General features: G+C 42.5%; 1 protein-coding gene across 2 annotated transcripts in view; it reads left to right on the forward strand.

Annotated features, from left to right (window-relative positions):
• The window catches only part of Vcl (vinculin), a 102909-nt gene that overhangs the window by 65289 nt on the left and 18259 nt on the right, over positions 1-19361 (forward strand). For both annotated transcript variants that reach the window (XM_052733561.1, XM_052733560.1), the window contains exons 7-14: positions 108-198; positions 942-1089; positions 8018-8171; positions 9064-9239; positions 12755-12945; positions 14248-14447; positions 15475-15603; positions 18530-18679. In XM_052733561.1, the coding sequence (XP_052589521.1) occupies positions 108-198; positions 942-1089; positions 8018-8171; positions 9064-9239; positions 12755-12945; positions 14248-14447; positions 15475-15603; positions 18530-18679 (1239 nt within the window). The remainder of the gene's footprint in view (positions 1-107; positions 199-941; positions 1090-8017; positions 8172-9063; positions 9240-12754; positions 12946-14247; positions 14448-15474; positions 15604-18529; positions 18680-19361) is intronic.

A 19361-nucleotide genomic window follows, 5' to 3' on the forward strand; every position in this document is an offset into this window, starting at 1 on the left:
GACTGCCTTAACTGTTGTGTGTTAGTGCGGTAACTATACCTCTCTGTAAAAACTGAGGGACCTGGATGCAAGACAGACAAAATAACTGTGGGGTTTCCCTTCCAAAGGACACCGAAGCCATGAAGAGAGCGCTGGCGTCCATAGACTCCAAACTGAACCAGGCCAAAGGTTGGCTCCGGGACCCCAGTGCCTCCCCAGGTAACCCTGCAGTTCTTCTTTTCTGAACAATAAACAACTAAAATTTGAACAAATGAAGGAAAGGAGTGAACCCTTCTAACCTCAGCATCCCGAGGTAACTGTAACATCCCATCAGAGTTCCTAGTTCCCATCAGTATTCCTGGGATAAAGGCACAGGCCTTTATCACCTCTCATCATGAACGAATAAACAAATCTAAGCTGGCATTCTTCGAAAGATGCCTGGCTCACCCATCCCCTGAATCAGAAAGGTAATTATTCTGAATAAAAGCTCTTTTTTGATACAATTTTGCATACTACCATTGATGTCAGCAAACTACTTAGTTAAGCAGATTGTACAGTGATGTCTATAAGAATTGTAAAATGAAGTTGGCTATATAAAGATAAGACCCAAGTAGGTTATTGAGCTTGGATTTTCTGATTTAATATTTATTCCATTTTGGATTGTTTGAACAAGTGTGACAAGCCTAATGGAAGTTGGAGGTGGCATCATTCTCATTCTTATGTCATCCACTTGATATCTCAGAGCAGATATGGTGCCAAATGCCTTTTTCAGCAGGGCCTGTGGTGAAAACCTCACCTCATGGTTGGGAGGCACTCTACGCCTGTTAGCTGTCAGATGGAAGGCCTTCTATCAGCTGTCTGTTCAAATCATCCATTCCTTCATGAATGAAATGATTGTAAAGTAACCTCTCTGAATAATTGATGTGCCTACAGTGTAGATACTGAATATCTCACTACTCTAGGGGACGCCGGGGAGCAGGCCATCAGGCAGATCTTAGACGAAGCTGGAAAAGTTGGTGAACTCTGTGCAGGCAAGGAACGCAGGGAGATCCTGGGAACCTGCAAAATGCTAGGGCAGATGACTGACCAGGTGGCTGACCTCCGAGCCAGGTAAGGTCCCTCTGCTTTTCCCAAACCAGCCGTGAATAACTCACTCCTGGTGAGGTGCTTCAGGATGGAAGGCCTGCCAATTTGACTGAATTGTCTTTTGCTGATAACAGAACTGCAAAATATTCAAAGACTGTAAAGTTAGAGTTCATTTTGTTGTTGATTTTTTTTTTTTTTAAGGTTTTAGCTAGGGTTTTTTTTTTTTTTTTTTTTTTTTTTTTTTTTGGTTTTTCGAGACAGGGTTTCTCTGTGTAGCTTTGCGCCTCTCCTGGAACTCACTTGGTAGTCCAGGCTGGCCTCGAACTCACAGAGATCCGCCTGGCTCTGCCTCCCGAGTGCTGGGATTAAAGGCGTGCGCCACCACCGCCCGGCTTTAGCTAGGGTTTTATGAAGAATAAGCGGCAGGAGTTGAAGTCTGACCAAATTAGTTCTCTTTTATGAAAGACGGATGGGTAGAAAGAGACATCAGAGAGTAACAACAGGGCTGGAGATCCATCTCACTTGGTAGAATGCTTGTTTAGGACGCATGAATCTCAGATAGTAGCACCCATCAACCAGGCAAGGACAGTATGCCTCGGATCCTAGAACTCAGGAACTGGAGGCAGGAAGGTCAGAGTTCAGTGTCATCCTCAGCTGCCTATTGAAGTGAAGGCCAGCCTGAGCCACATGCCATACTGTTTTTTCATTGTGTGTTAAAAATTTATTTTTAAAACTGTTAATATTTTATTATTTTTGTGTACACACCTATATTGTCTGGGCCACCTCACAGGCCCTTGTAATTTGTTTTATAACCTTCTTTTTACCCTTCTCCAGTCTTGGTTTTTAGAATTCCCCTACTCCCAAATAAGTGTACTTAGTTTGCTATTGAAATAAAACTCAGGTGAATAAAGATTTAAAAAAAAAAATTCATCTATGCAGTTAATGAGTATATTAGAGACATTGAGAAGACTGAATTGTGCTGAGAGGCCTAGTGTAGATGAAATTTAATTTAGCTTCGAGAATGTCCTGAAATTTCTTGATCGTTCAGATACACATATACATATGCATACCATATATAACAGCACAGAAACGAACCTCAACATGCTCCATACCGTTGTACTTGGTCCAAAGTACTCATCTAACTGAGGATTGTAAAAGCACTGCTTTTGGAGCAGAATGAAATTTTTATTCCTATGAAACCATTCATTTCTACTTAAAAACAATGCAGATATGTGTACAATACCAGGCACTCTTTTTGTGGCATTGTAGATATAGAAGCCCCTCCAGAGGTGTATTTGAAGCGGGAGGGAATAGCTTAGATGTGGTCTCATGGCTCTCACTGAGCCTGGCTCCTGTTGAGAAGCAGACTTCCCTGTCAGAAGCATGGCAGGAACTTTGCAGAAAGGACAAAAAGAAGTCTTGTTCCCATTTGGAAAAATGCCAGTGCAGTTTGACAAGGTTCTGGGCTCTTCTGATTTTTCATTGCTGGCTTTTTGGTCTGCAGCCCTTTCACAGGGTGGCAGGCAGTTTTCACTTGGAATTCTCAAAAACACAGTTGTGAATATAAGCAAAAGAATGAGGCGGTTGTATGGGAGAGACCACTAATCTGTTAGGAGAAAAGGCTAGACCAGAGATCAGTAACTATGCCCCCTCTTCACACTGGAGCCTGTGTTATCCTTTCATGATAAAAGACTAGAAAGCCCTCTCTTCCCATTGTGTTTTTCTGACAACGTACCCAGCTGTTTTATCATTTTAATGGCTGGAGCACAGTAACTCTTTCTTCACTAATAGGCTTCTAGGTTTTAAGAATACATTTTTACCTGTGTAGAACTCAAAACTTTTTAGTTTGAATTCGGCCCATACATAGTCTTACCTTTTCACAGTTAGATCCATATATCAGAAGTATTCCTCATGACTAATTGCTATATTTAAATGAGATAAAAGAAACCATGGGCAGTATTTCCTCAGTCTTCTGTTTTCTTGTCAGGTTGTGGGAAGGCCTCAAGGGAGGTAAAGGCTTATGTATACACTTGACAGTACATTTATGGAGCTCATTACCTACAGTGTTAGTAGAGATGGACTTTTAAAAGGAGGGCAGAGGGGTTGAGCAGATCACTCAGTCAGTAAAGTACTTGCCAAACAAGTGTGAAGCTCCTTAGAAGCTACATAAAAACGTCAGACCTCATAGCATTCTGGGTCTACAGTCTCATTGCCAATGAGGTAGAGACAGGCATGTTCCTGGAGCCCCAGCCGGCCTAGCCTAATCAGCAAGTTCTAGACCAGTGAGAAACCCTGTGTCATAAAACAAAGCGAATGACAACTGAGAAACAACACCCATACCCTGGCATTTACACGTGGACACAAACGTGCATATGTACACATACACACAGAAAAAGATAGACATGGGACTGGAGAGATGGCTCAATGGATAAGAGCACTGGCTGCTCTTTGAGAGGACCTGGGTTCAGTTCTTAGCACCTACACAGTAGCATACAACTGTCTGTAGCTCCAGTTCCAGAGGATTCGATGCCCTCTTCTGGCCTCTGCAGGCACTGCATGCACATGGTGCATAGGCAGACATGCAGACCAAACACGCATACACATCAAGTAAGAATAAGGGCATCTCAAAAAAATTTCTTTTGAAGATAGGTAGTAGATTCATTTTAGAAGCTCAGATTAGGATGAATCATGTCATTCTTTAAAATGATAAAATTGTCACACCTATGATTGGTTTTATTAGCCTAGGTGGATTAAAATAATCTGAGTTTGGAAAATGATGGCAAGTCTTACTTTGTGGCCTAGAAAGTCTGTTAAAGGAATGGTCTCTATTCAGTCCCATCATTTTTTTTTGCATTAGTAGAATACCATTTCTGAGAGAAGGAAATATATCAGTTCTTTAAAGACTTCATAGGAAACAGTATGCTCTTTTTGTTTCGCAGTACTAACATGTTACATAGTAATGGAAGGTATACATTAATATTATTGTTGGGAGGTTGGAGAGATGGGTCAGCAGTTAAGAACACTGGCTGTTCTTCCAGAGGACCTGGGTTCATTCCCAGCACCCACATGGCAATTCACAACTGTCTGTAACCCCAGTTCCTGAGGATCTGGCACCCTCACACAGACATACATGCAGGTAAAATACCAAAGCACATAAAAAAATAAATAAAAAAGAAAAAAAATTAAGAGAGAAGTCAGGAAATATGCCACAGTGCACATTTTTCACTAGCCCTTTGTCTCAGAAACCCCCAGGTCAGACTTGCTTCTAAATGAAAGCTATCAGCCTGGTGGTGGTGTATGCCTTTAATTCCAGCATTCAGGAGGCAGAGGCAGGCAGATCTCTGTGAGTTCGAGGCCAGCTTGGTCTACAAAGCAAGGTCCAGGACAAGCAGAGCTGTTACACAGAGAGCGGTCTTGAACATCCCCTTGCCCCAAAGAAAAGATTGTTAGGTTCATCGTAATAGCGATGATAGTTTTGTTACATTAGTAGTTTATAAACTCATATTCTCAGAGTGTTTTCAAGTATATTTTTCATTCTCATTTTTTTTCCTTTCCTTTTTGCTACCCCCCCCCCCCCCACTTGATCTGGTATGGGGGACCCACCCCCCACCTTTTACCCCAAGGTACTCTTGAGGAGTGAGAGATAAGAGATTCAGATAGAAGGATAGAGGAGAGAGAAAAAGACAGAAACACAGGATAGCCTTGGGAGGGCTTGGATCCTTATCCACCACCCCAGAACTTTATTCAAAAGGGCTTTTTATAACAATGTCAAGGGGCGAGGCAAAAGACCTCCCCCTTGCTAGATACAACCAAGTGTAGACCCTTCCAAACACCTGGTACCCAGGCCCATGGTCCAGTCATCCTCTTGTGCATCCTTGCTGATAAAGCAAGCTCAGATCTCACTAGGAAACCTCTGTGGGCTCCCACCGGACCCTCTACTTAATATTTTAAAATATTAAACTCCCCATGAAGAGCTTGCAAGAAGCTGTAACAACCACAGCAATCCTCATAGCTGCCACATCTTCCAGGGAAGGAGTAGAGGATAATAAAGATGGAATGTCCATTTTGAATGAGTCTGAGATGTCTATAGAAATCTTAGCTGCACCAGGCCCTTTTTTAAATCAATAAAGTCCTTATGCAACCGCATCAAATAAATCAAACTCCGGATGCAACTGCATCAAACTTAAAGACTTCCTTAGCTTCACCAAACATAGACAGGTTAACACAATTCTAACATAAATATTACTATACATAATTAAAATTCTCTTAAACTTACATCCAAAAGCAAACTCTTAATAGAACCATTAAAATTTAAAAACTTTAGCAAAAAAATACATTTTTAAGCAATCTCTTAATAGAGTCATTTGCATTTCTTGGTAGCAAAACATAGGGTAAACTTGTGATGCATTCGCATCAAATATAAATACTTCATTAACTTCACCAAACCATGGTGCATCAATATCAATAGGTTAACATAATAACTCTAACACAATTATAATTCCTACAAACCTACATTCAAAAGCAATACTCTCAATATAACCATTAACACTTTAAAAACTTTAGCAAACATCCAAAAGCAATTTCTTAATAGAACTATAAAACATAGAGTATATTGACACAAGTTAACATCAGTCTACTCAAGGGACAAATTAAAATTTTTTTTAATTAAGTTAAATAGACTGAGGAATATTAACTCCCCCTTTTCCTTATAATTTTTTAAACTGCATCTTGAGCCTATGTAAAAAAAAAAAAAAATCCAAACACAATCAGTCCCATAAACAGTTCTATTTTATTTATTTATTTATTTATTTATTTATTTTTGGTTTTTCGAGACAGGGTTTCTCTGTGTAGCTTTGCGCCTTTCCTGGAACTCACTTGGTAGTCCAGGCTGGCCTCGAACTCACAGAGAGCCGCCTGGCTCTGCCTCCCGAGTGCTGGGATTAAAGGCGTGCGCCACCACCGCCCGGCTATTTTTTTTTTTTTTTAAAGAACTGTGGTTTTTTGTTTTTTTTTTGTCGAGACAGGGTTTCTCTGTGCAGCTTTGCGCCTTTCCTGGAACTCACTTGGTAGCTCAGGCTGGCCTTGAACTCAAAGAGATCCTCCTGCCTCTGCCTCCCGAGTACTGGGATTAAAGGCATGCACCAGCACCGCCTGAACAGCTCTATTTTTAACACAAAACATTTTGTGAATCACCACAGTTAATAGAGTCTATATAAGTAGGTAAAGTCAAAATTGTCCCATTGCGCCGGGCGTTGGTGGTGCACGCCTTTAATCCCAGCATTTGGGAGGCAGAGCCAGGCGGATCTCTGTGAGTTCAAGGCCAGCCTGGGCTACCAAGTGAGTTCCAGGAAAAGGCACAAAGCTACCCAGAGAAACCCTGTCTCGAAAAACAAAAAAACAAAAAAACAAAAAACAAAAAAAAAAAATTGTCCCATTGCAATGGAATCATTCCATTCCATTTCATTTCTTAAGTCTGAAAAGTTCAAAAAATGAATTCTGGTACCAGTCTTCCAAATATAAAGAAACCCATAACCAAAAATTTTTGCAATTAACAATTCTAGTTCAAACACATGTCTCTGAAACTTTTGTTCTCAGCCACAGAGGCACTTTCAGTTAGAGCAGCATCTTATGGCAGTCCTTCCCTAGTAACCTTGCCCAGAATTTTATTCAAAAGGGCTTTTTATAACAATGCCAAGCAATGAGGCAAAAGACCCACCCCTTGCTAGATAGACCCTTTCAAACACCTGGTAGCCAGGCCTGTGGTCCAGTCATCCTCTTATGCAACCCTGCTGGTAAAACAAGCTCAGATCTTACTAGGAAACCTCTGTGGGGTCCCACAAACTGGGAATTGAACTCGGGAGCTCACAGATTTAGGCAAGCTATCTACAACTATGAGCCATACCTCAGCTCTGATGTATATTATCTTTACAGTCCCTTTTCCCCCTTCCCAGTGCTGGGGTCAAACCCTTATGCTGTCTAACACTGTACTAATAAGGCATTTCCTGTTAAAGTATGTTATTCTGATACTTGAAGTTACTTTGTTAAATTAGCAGAGCAAATACTGTATTGTTACTTACCTTCATTTTATGTTATTTTAGTTTTATAAATAAGAAAGAGAAGCTGCTAGGGGTGTGGCACACCCCCTTAATTTCAGTACTTGGGAGTTTGAGGCCAACCTGGTCCAAATAGTGATTTCTAGCCTGTGCTACATAGGCAGAGCTGGTTTCAAAAACAAGAAAACACCCAAAACCAAACACATTCTAAAGCCTAAGAATGTTAAACATTAGAACAAAAATCCCACAGGGTCAAAAGGTCAGGATTTAGAGATGCAGGTCTAATTGATTTCACTGTGGCATATTCTCTCATACTATATACACCATGTTCTGAAATAATTCCAAAGTGCGTGTGATTCCCCATGAACAAGACAAGTTAATTGGCTATTCATTTTAAAGCACACATTTCTATAGTAACAAGGCCCTCTATAATAGTGAGAGCTCCAGCAAAATTTCCTACTGAAGTTTATGTTTGGTTTTATATCTATATATTTATATATAGATATATAGTCAAGAACAATTATCATCAAAATTTGCAAGCCTGTCTCCCAAGTCATTTAAATAGTTCCCTAACAGTAATGATGAGTTGGACATGGTGGTGCATGCTTATAATTCTAGCCCTTGGGAAGAAGAATCTGGAAGATGAAGTCTTCCAAGCCAGCTACATAAGACTTGATCTCAAAAATACAAAACAGAATAAAAGCATGTGTTTTTGAAAGCAAAAGAGAAAGTAGGTGGTGTGGATGTTTTTCCTTTGTTCAGTTTTCTTGTGCTGTGTGAGCTTACTGGGGAAATGAGAAAGACACACATGTTAATAAAAATGACATGTTCTGGGTAAAGGAATATTTGTTATTATGTATCTGAGAGGATGTAATGACTGTGTCTGTCATTCTGAGTAGAGGACAAGGAGCCTCGCCAGTGGCCATGCAGAAGGCCCAGCAGGTGTCTCAGGGTCTCGACGTGCTCACTGCGAAAGTAGAAAATGCAGCTCGAAAGCTGGAAGCCATGACAAACTCAAAGCAGAGTGTTGCAAAGAAGATTGATGCTGCCCAGGTGAGGAGGGTTTCTAAACAGCCCGCTTCTCTTCCTACACTGCCCTTTGCCATCCTCTGCTGTGGGTAGATAATGGATGCTCCTTAGTGATGACTGATTCCCAGCAGTTTCCAGTGGTAACACCTCTACCATCACAGTTGTAGACTCAGGTTTGTCTACATTTTGAATTAAAGGTCTTAATTTTCAGTACTTCAACTAGTAAAAGGATCTCTGAATATGACAGAATCGTAGATTTGGAAACTGTTTCCTGTCTTAGAATTCACTACTACATTAGGTCATAGTAGTATTCAAATTTAGGATTCTACTCTATATAAAACACCTTTTAAAGCATTTTACAAAAACAAATGCTTGAAAACATGGGGAAAAAAGTCTGATTAATCCAGGACAGGCTCCAAAACTACACAGAGAAACCCTGTCTCAAAAAACAAACAAACAAACAAACAAAAAAACCAAACAAACAAAAAAACCCAAAAAAAGTCTGATTAATTTAAAGATGGGATACAGCTTATGAAGATACTTTATTCCTTTTTGTTGTTGTGTATCTTTGTTCTTCCTGTTTGGGTATCAAACTCAGGGCCTTGTGCATGTTAGTAAAGCCAGAGAGTAATTTTAATGAAAATCAACAGGGCTGGTAGCGTAGCTCAGTGGTAGGAGTGTATGGCTGGGTTTGATCCCCAATATTTGGGGTGGTGGGGGATATGACATGATGGTACACAGAAAAGAAAAGATGGAGTGATTTGATTTCACCTGAGCTAAGAACCTGTATAAAACAATTAGAATTACTGCTTTAAAGAACGATGGCCATTATGCCGTGTGACTAGAGCTTTTTCTGGTGATTTGTAAGTTTAAATGTGGTTCATGAGTAGATGACGTTGTCCACTTTGGTGTGTAGAACTGGCTTGCAGATCCAAATGGTGGACCTGAAGGAGAAGAACAGATTCGAGGGGCTCTAGCGGAAGCTCGGAAGATTGCAGAGTTATGTGACGACCCTAAGGAGAGAGATGACATCCTACGCTCCCTTGGAGAGATAGCTGCTCTGACCTCTAAATTGGGAGATTTACGAAGACAGTATGTATTTAATTTCTTAGTCCCACATTAGTATCTCTCTATCTCACCTCCCACACACTTTCTCTCTCTTCTGCTCTAGGAGCACATAGAGTTGACTCCCCATAGCTTAAATGCATATATAATCCCCAAAATGTAGATCCTTGGACCCTTCCTTATAATGTATGGCAAATGAATGTGGGATCCCCATAGGCTAAATAGTTTGTGACATGGCAAGGTCAGATGTTGCCTCTGTGTATCAGTGATGTAATTGAACTTTAATAATTTATTGCTGATCATAGTTTTAAATGAGAACATTTAGCCCGCTGAGAATTCGTTTTTTAAGTTCTATTTTCAGTGTTTCTAAAGTAGGAATTTCCTTGCTATATTATGTTTGTTGCAGGTCTGTCCTTAACATGAGGAAAATCATTGTTGTAGTTAGCTATGAAAAGACTCCTGTGTGAATGTGTGAGCAAGACAGGAGGCATACTCCCTCCCTTCCCCAGCAGTGTGATTTCTTGAGTAGCAATTATATAAAGGATTCTTAAATTACATTTCCTGGATGATTGTTCCTATAATAACATCCTTGCCACAGCTTCCTTTCTTAAAGGCTTTCATCATACCTACTTTGATTATATAGAAAAGAGTTATTCTTTTGTTCTGACAAACACATTGCTGTCTTTAAAACAACAAAACAGCACCATGGGCTGGGAAAGATAGCTCAATTGGTAGAGTTCTTGTGCAGGGCTCTGGGTTTGATTGCTGGCATGGCATAAAACAAGGCATGGTAGAGATGTCTATAATCCCAGAAATTGGGAGGTAGAGGCAGGAGGATCAGAAGTTCAAGGTCCTCTGTGGCTCCATCATGAATCTGAGGCCAGCCTGGGCTATATGAGATCCTATCTGAAGAAACCAAGCCAAACCAAGCCAAACCAAACCAAACCGAATCAGCACCCTCTCCTGGAATGCTCTACAGTAGGATGTGAGGAGGGTGGTCTGAGTTGAGTACCCTTGTCCTCCCTCTCTGCTCCATGTGTGTCTCTCCAGAATAATTGCTTTGTCCCAGAGGATGGTCTTCTCTGATAGCTAGAGGAGAACTGATCTTGGTCACGGGTAGAGCACAGTGGCTACACTCCCCTGTCAGAGCCTCTCAGCATGCTTTCGGGAATGTTAAAGAAGGCAGTGATGGCGAAGAAGAAATGGCTGTCTTTTGTGCTGTAGTCCTGCAGCACCGTTCTCTAAGGATAACCAAAGTCATATTCCACTTCTTCCATCTAACTTATAGGTTCTATTTCTGTTCTTCTGTGAGAAAATGCCTATTTTTATCTTCCCAAAGTAAGAGATTCATTAGAATCCTGACAAAGAGGCCACGGTTGCCTAAGAAAGCAAAAAGGCAGAGTGAATTCCTAGGACCTGGCACACTCCATTGCAGAGGTAGATACTCGTGACTAGTTTTCAGATGACCCCGAGATAGCTCTTGGTAGCGATGATGACAGTAGACCTTCATGTGTGGCCGCTAATGCAGTCATCATAGTTATCATTGTAACATGAACAGACGTGCATGTACATAAGCTGCCGGCAGCACTAGTCATGTGGAAACCACAGTAACCCCCTTCTTTGCCTAGCTTTGTAAGAGGGGAGGCTAGAGAAAATAAGAAGTTTTTACAATTAGTCATTCTGGCAGATGGGTTGATATTTTCATTTTTATAGATGAGGCAGGTGAAGGTATTTCTGTGACTGAGTAGTCTCTAGATATAAAATTAACCAGATTCTTTGTATTTTCTTTCTTTCTTAAATTGTTACTTTATGTTTCATGGGTGTTTTGTCTGTCTGTATGTCTGTGTACCACATGCATGCCTGGTGCTTACAGAGGCCAGAAGAGGGTGTTGAATCTGGAACTGGAGCTGTCACAGATGGTTGTGCTGGGAATGGAACCTGGGTTCTCTGAAAGAGCAGCCAGTGCTTGTAACCGCTGAACCATCTCTCCAGTCCTACCTTTTTGTTTTCATAATGGTTAGAATCACATCTTTGGAATTAGTTCTTTCGGGTCAGTTTATATATTTTTCTTTCTTTCTTTGTTTTGAGACAGGGTTTCTCTGTGTAGCTTTGGAGCCTGTCCTGGAACTCACTCTGTAGACCATGCTGGCCTCGAACTCATGGAGATACTCCTGCCTCTGCCTCCTGAGTGCACATGATGTGTTTTTTTTTTTTTTTTTTTTTCTTATTTCTGTGTGGCTACACTTGTTTAGATTCTTTGGCGGCAAGGAACTGGATTGAAAATATGTAGAGGCATCTAATGGAACCCCAGCTTGAACTGTGGCCAACTCTAGTAGTAGCTAGAAGCCCCCATGCCCCCTTTAGTATCTTAGCTCCGGTGGGTCGTGTATGTTTGCTTTACTTTCTCTGCATTTTCCTGGGGCTCTTCCTTTGGTCTGACTAACCACGCCCCAGGCTTAACTCAACTTTCTAGCTCCAGAGCCACCACTGGTTCACTTTGAAAATGTTTTTGAAGTGTGTTCCAAGGATTACTGGAAAATTTTGTTTAAGATATGGACCTAGATATAATTTATCAGCGTCTCTTTGGATGACTGACTTATCAATCGGTATCTAAAAATAGAATCCCAGATAACTTTGATTTGCCCTATACTGGGAGAAACACTAGAGTCTAATTAAATGTCATTTGTGACTGCAGGTGTGTTGTCTTTGAGTGGAAAACCAGCCAGTTCAATCAGTTTTGGCAGAGAATAGGAATTACAGGGTACTGGCATAAGATAGAACAGGTGGTCGTTTAAAAGAGAGCACTCTAAACTCAGAGGGCCAAACTTGAACCCAGACTCCACCAAATTAGATAATGGGATCTTACTCACCTTTGTGTGTCAGATTTGTGTGTTAGCTAACACTGTGCTTCGCCCCATAGGATTGTTGTATTCAGTGATGCAAGGGAAGAACTTGTAGCAGGACCTGGAAAAATTCGGGCTCAGATACAGCATTATTACTAGTTGTGTTATTAATCTATTACTAGTGCTGTTTCTACTATGAACATGGCTGTCTAGGCACACCTAGTTCCACAGGGAGCTTGCGGTGTTTTTGATGTTGTTTGTTTGTTTTGGTTTTTTGATACAGGGTTTCTCTGTGTAGCCCTGGCTGTCCTGGAGTTCCATAGACCAGGCTGTCCTTGAACTCAGAGATCCGCCTGCCTCTGCCTCCCGAGTGCTGGGAATAAAGGCACCAACTACCCGGCTGGATCTTGTGTTTTTATATGTGGCAGATTGAGAGTGCAGGCAATCTAGTAGTGAGTGATTAGGCTAGCGAACATAACCTTGTAGTTGTATAATTGTGTAGACTGACTCAAACTAGGAGAAAATAATGTGAATTTCAATTATATTTAAGGGCTAAATAAACATTCATTTCAAGTCAATCTAATAATCATTAGCAATTTTCTTTCCCATTAACATGTTATTAACAGTTAAATGATCTCAACATAATTGTGTCTACAATGTAAATTATAACTGGATGGTTGTTTTTATTTATTTCTGTAGGGGGAAAGGAGACTCCCCAGAGGCTCGAGCATTGGCTAAGCAGGTGGCCACGGCCTTGCAGAACCTGCAGACCAAAACCAATAGGGCTGTGGCCAACAGCAGACCTGCCAAGGCAGCTGTCCACCTCGAGGGCAAGATTGAACAAGCACAGCGCTGGATTGATAATCCTACTGTAGATGACCGTGGAGTCGGTAAGGGCTGGTCTCAGGGTAACTGTGTGGGCCACTGCCACGCGTCCCTTATGGTCAGTAAGAAGGTGCTGAAGAGTCTTGAGCCACTGGGAAGGTACTTTTTAGTGCATCTCCAGATGCAGCCAGGAAAATCTCTATTATTTAACCAAGTATTAGAGAGTAAATGATTTTGCTGTGGACAAACAGAAAGAGCTTCATAATGGAAACTTTGAACTGATTACTACCAGTCCTATGTATGTTTTCATTCCGTAGTATTTCTCTTTTGTCGTCTCTTTTATAACCAAGTACCCAGTTAAATATAGTTTTTGAAAAATGACAATGAAAGGTATTTGATGTCCTTACAGCATCCTGTAGAAATTGAATCTTTTTTTTTTTTTTTTAAGACGGGTTCTCTCTATGTAGCTCTAGTTTTAGCTGTCCCGGAACTCACTATTGTAGACCAGGTTGACCTTGAACTCACAGAGATCCACTTGCCTCTGCCTCCCGAGTGCTGGGATTAAAAGCGTATGCCATCAGGCCTGAATGTTGAAAATATTATAATCTAAAAGTTTGATTTTTAAGAAGACCTAGAAATAGATTTATATGATTTTATTTCATGATTGCCTAGCACATCTGCTGAGGCTGAAAGACACCCTCTCCTTTCCCCCGTTCCCTGGGTAAGTTGAGTGTGTGAATTTTTGATGTTTAATTGCCGGTGAGGGGCTAGAGGAAGGGGCAGATGCATAAGCTGGTATAGGAGTGAAGCACACAGCGCTCTGTTCTGTGCTCAGTGCGTTAAAGCGTTCGTACCCACTGGGCGGCAATTGGGTTGTTAGGAGTTTTTTCTATTAATTTATTTCTGAGGAGTTCCTATCAGAATGATGTAAACAATGAATACTATTGTAATACTTAGCAAACAGGAAGATAGTTATGTTTATTAAATCGTAGCCTATATTTTTAGGTGATTTTTTGGTTTTGTTGCTTTTATAGTGCTAGGGACAAACCCTAAGACTCGTGTGTGCTGGACTGGTAGTCAGAACGGTGTTTAGTTAAGGGAGCACTGCTCATTGTAAAGAAAATGAGGAAGGAATACAAGTCAGGTTTCGGGTGTCGGTCAGCAGTAGATATGCACGAGGCCCTGGGTCCAATCCCAGCACTTCCCCAACTTCTGAAAAGTTAGTGTATGGTTTGTTCTCTTTATACTTTTACAGTTTGTCGGAGAATCCTGTACTCCTCTTAAATGCTATTTAAAAGAATCTGGAGTGACGCCACAGCTCCTTCCCTGTGTCTGTGTGAACTGAACGTGTTTCCCTCTTGGTTTAGGTCAGGCCGCCATCCGTGGACTTGTGGCTGAAGGGCATCGGCTGGCCAATGTCATGATGGGACCCTATCGCCAAGATCTTCTTGCCAAGTGTGACCGTGTAGATCAGCTAACAGCCCAGCTGGCTGACCTGGCTGCCCGAGGGGAAGGGGAGAGTCCTCAGGCCAGAGCACTTGCTTCCCAGCTCCAAGACTCCTTAAAGGTAGACCTCGGTCTATTCTTTGATGTCTGTTAGTCTAAAGAAACAGTGAAGAGAAGAGACTTTTGTACAGCATGCACATGCGTGTGGAGGTCAGAGGACCACTCAGATGTCAGGCACCATCTACCCTTATTTTCTGAGACAGGGCATCTCATTTTTCTGGAGCTTGCCGAGAGAGTAGGCTGGGCAGCCAGGACCCCAGGGATCTGCCTGTCCACACCTCTCCAGCGCCAGCATTTTTTCGTGTGAGGTTTGGAGATCAAATGCAGGTTTTCCTGTGCAAGGCAAGCACCTCACTGAGCTGCCCCACCACAGCCCGAGACCTGAGATTCTTGGGTTTAGGGAAAATTAAAGCAACGTGACCAAATGTATAAGGAGATCAGAGCTTATTAGGGATAAGCCGAGTGGCAGCAACTAACATTTTTTTCTAAATTTCACTTAATTAAGAGAGCTTTCATGATTTTGCTCTGTGCACATATCATTCCACTGATATTTAGTCAGTATTTATTTTTTTTTAGATAGAGTGTCTCACTGTAGCCCAGGCTGGCCTTGAACGCTTGGCAATCTTCATAGCACGACCTTCTGAGTGCAATGATTATATGCACGTACCTGGAGCCTATTGATTTTCTTTTAGAAACCTTATTATTTTATTTTTTTTTAATTTCTTTCGAGGTAGTAAACTATTTAGAAATTTGGTACTGTGTTTTCCAAACAGTTAATAAAGTCATCACCAGGCCTGGCTAGAACTGGGGACAGTGAGGAACTCCAGTTCTCCTTAGACCCTTCTTGGGGGTCAGCCCTGTGGGTCTCACTGTCATTTCATGGTTTCTACCAGGAAAGGAGCCATGTGTAACGTCTTAGAGAACAGAATTCCTAACTAGGTCTGTGCTAGCTCTGTGCTTCGTACATATTTGATATTTAAGAACTAGTGTTGAAAGTGAATGAAAGACAGAATGAATGTGTCCGTGAAGTGAGCAGCTATGCCTTCTGGATGTTGCTGTCAGTTTCATTTGTAAACAATCTTTTTAAGGATCTTAAAGCTCAGATGCAGGAAGCTATGACTCAAGAGGTGTCCGATGTTTTCAGCAATACCACAACTCCCATCAAGCTGTTGGCAGTGGCGGCCACAGCTCCTCCTGATGCACCCAATCGGGAAGAGGTGGGTATTTGAAGGACATGGGTTGCTTGTGGAGGAAAGATGGAAGGACACCCGGGGGGGGGGGGGGATCTTCCCCCAGGAGTATCAGTCATGTCTGTCTGTGAGCGCTAGCTGCAGCATGTCTGACCATTGGATTAGAGCAAGTGGCATTGCTTTTCATCCCATAGCAAGGAGCCTGTCATGAAAGGAAGTATCTTTGGCATTGATCCAAAAGGTAAAAGTTGGCTTCTCTATGGTTTTCTTGGTGTTTTTCTCAAGGGAAGGTATCACTCCAGGCAGTAAGAAATGAGGGATGAGGGTCACTCCAGCCACAACTTTCTGAATAGGGCATTTTAGACTCAGCCCGAGTCAGGACACTCCTTTAAACTCACTTGATGTAATAATTCTGTGCAAACCCTTCCAGTGACTCCTCCCTCCCCCAGAGTGAATCCAGAGTCATTACAGTGAACAGTGGGCTAGTGATGTGCTGGTAATCTAACTCTTCAGGAAGAAAGGCCCCCAAAGGCCTGGTTTGTAAGCGGGTGTTGCTTGGATCTTCAGTATGTTACTACTCAGTGTGTTGTATTGGTTTTGTTTTTTGAGACAAGGTCTTTCCTAGCCATCAATTAGGCACAGAGGAAAAGTTGGAGGACCACCCAAGATGTAATAATTTTGGGTCAATGTTGCGTTCTTACTTCTTAGCAAACTCTCTTTCTGGCTTAGGTTAGGAGATGGTTCAGTTCATAGTCCCCTAATGCTAGGGCGATTTGCTACTTTTCCATCCCAGCCCTCTACATCTCAGACCCCTAGACCCAACTCTCTGCTTGTCTTGTCCGTCTAGGACCCAGGTTCTAGATGCTTCATATGTGTTCTAGATGCATGTGCTGTTCCTCTTTGAAATCGTTCCCTAGACCTTCACACCAATGGATGACTCAGGCATATTAATTTTATATCACCAATAATTTTGGATCCTTTCTATCGTGTTGCCACAGTTTAAATTCTGATTCTTGGTCTTCGCCCCCTGGGTGGTCACCTAGCTCTGTTGTCTTTGAATCATTCGTTAAGCCACCACCGAACTGGGGAAGAGGGAAAGTTCCTCCAGCCTTGTGCTTCTCCTGGTTAATCCATTCAGTGGGCATCAGGACAAAGCTGGAGCTTTGTGCTGTGGCTTTGTTTACATATTTGTCTGTTGTTCATGTACCCCAGGCTGACCTTGATCTTGTTAGGAGGCTGAGGATGGCCTTGAGCTCCTGACCCTCCTCAGTGCTGCACCCATAGATTGGGCCCTAACACCTGGCTTGTGGGACCCTGGGAGTCCAACTCAGGACCTCATGCATTCTAGCAAGCTCTCTACCAATGAGCTATGTCCCCAGGCCCCTGTGGTCTGGCTCTTCGTGTTCTTCTCGTGTTGGTTTCTTACAGGTTGCTGTCTCTTATCCCACGTTCCTGCACTAGCTAGTTGTGTGTGACGTCTTGCATCCTCGGCCCTCTGTGTCTTTGTTTCCTCTCTCTACCTTACGACCTCTGGCTGCTTTTCTGCCTGGTTCCTCTTTGTTCTTTTGCTTTGTGGATAGATTAAGTACCTTTCCTTTTACTCCCATAGGATTGCTGTGTGGCTCTGCTATTTCACATCGTGACACACCTTATTACAAATGCCTGTTGCTGGGCTTCCCGCTAGGTTGTGAACCCCTTTAGGTGCACATCATTATTTTCTCCATTTTTAATCTTTTCAGTACCTACCTTAAGACTGGGCAAATAGTAGACAGTAAATTTTGACTGAGCTCAGAGAAAAGCCATCTAATGCATCATCAGTTGAAGGGAGAACAGATACATCCTGGGCTTGAAATGTCCACCAAAGTAGGCAGCAGACCCGTAAACCTATAGCGTGGGGGTCAACGAGGGTAGGATACCTTGTGAGGCCAGGAGAGCAGGACTGGACCAACTCTTGGTCTGAGAGTGTGAGCCTTACCTAATAGGAACCCAGGAAGCTGAATCAGAACAGGAGGTCAGGACAGGCCGAGACCGCAGTTGCTGAATGTAGAACACTGGTATGAGAATGGGACTTGCTGTCCAGCTGGAGACCCTCAGAGATTGTCTGACTTGAGTCAGAGTGGGTACCAAGTACAGAAGTAGTACCCTCAGTGGGGTGTAAAAGAGAGGTGTTCTGCCCGGCTCCTGGCGTGCTCAGTGCTGTTTGGTATACCTTCTTTTCCACTCATCGATCCTAATGCCACCCAAGAAAATAGGAAGCCTTTTGTCCCTTTAAGTTAAATAGTTCTTTGGTGTTCAGCCTCTCCTGAGACCTGCAAGGGAAGGAAAGTTAACTTTTTAAGATTCAGAGACCCAACTGAACAGTTGAGGAGATGGGTTTGCGTTTGGCACTAATCATACCCCATCCTTGCCCTTGTGTTAGTCTCCTGTGAGCATCAGCTATCATTTTCCCACTGAGGTCAAGGGCAGAGTTTTTACAACATTAATGGTAATGGGATACATGGGGGGAGGCTGGAGCTAGGTGAGGACTCTTTGTGGATACTCAGGGGCCTTGTAATGCACCCAGCTGCCTACAGTAGAGCCTGGAGTGGGTTTGTCTGTCTTCGTCAAACTAAGAGCAAAAACCTTTGGGGAATGAGATAATTAGTCTTCACTATTCTGTGAACTCGTTGCAAAGTGTGTAATTCTGTGTGTGTCCTGCTTGCTCGTGGTAAGTAAGCTTGAACAAAGATTCAGGGACGTGTCTCTGTGTGTGTCCATGATGCTTAAGACTGAACCTCTGAGGAAATCTATAAATGTCAAGGTTTGGCATTTGACTATTGTTTAGTAATAAGACTTGATGTCATCTCAAATTTTTGAGCAGTTGCAGAATCAGATGAAAAACGTCTTTTCTCAGACTTCCTGGTGTATTGCATTGAGATACATTTCCTTGATGTCTTTTTTTTTTTTCCTCCAGGTCTTTGATGAGAGGGCAGCCAACTTTGAAAACCATTCAGGAAGGCTTGGAGCCACAGCGGAGAAGGCGGCTGCTGTTGGTACTGCCAATAAATCAACGGTGGAAGGCATTCAGGCGTCAGTGAAGACAGCCCGGGAACTCACTCCCCAGGTTACACTTTTCTCACTCTTCATCTCAGTACCATCATATAGTATTTACCAGATGAAATTAATTATAGCTGCTTTGTTAGGATCACATTTTTAAAAAGTACGCAGAGGGGCTGGAGAGATGGCTCAGCAGTTAGGAGCCATCATAAGGCTCTTCCAGAGGACCCCAGTTTGCTTCTCAGCGCCCACGTCATTTGGCTCACAGCAGCATGTCGTTCCATCTCCTGGAGATCTTATGCCTCTGACCTTCATGGGCACCTGCACTTGCGCACAAACCCACGTGCAACATACACACCTACACATACTTAGACATAATAAAAATAAATCTCAAAGACATGTATGCGGAGCTAGGCAAGTAGCTCCGCCAGGAAAGTGCTTGTCACATGATTATGTGGACTTGAGTCTGGATCCCCAGAACTCATGTAAAAGCCAGTCATGGTAAGGTATGTCTGTAATACAGTGCTCCTAAGGCAAGATGGTGGGTGGAGACAAGGAGAATCCCTGGGAACTCACAGGCCACTGAGTCTGGCATACACGGTCAGGAACAACAGACCAACGTCTCCAACAAGTCGGAAGGTGTGGACCAACACCAAGGTTGTCCTCTGACCTCCGCACTCACAAATGCAAGCATGTGCGTGTACATCATATATACACATACCATACACACATACCCATATCCATATTTA

The sequence above is a fragment of the Peromyscus californicus genome, unplaced genomic scaffold, assembly GCF_007827085.1.
Source record: "Peromyscus californicus insignis strain IS unplaced genomic scaffold, ASM782708v3 Scaffold_12__1_contigs__length_115047231, whole genome shotgun sequence".
NCBI classification, from domain to species: Eukaryota; Metazoa; Chordata; class Mammalia; order Rodentia; family Cricetidae; genus Peromyscus; species Peromyscus californicus.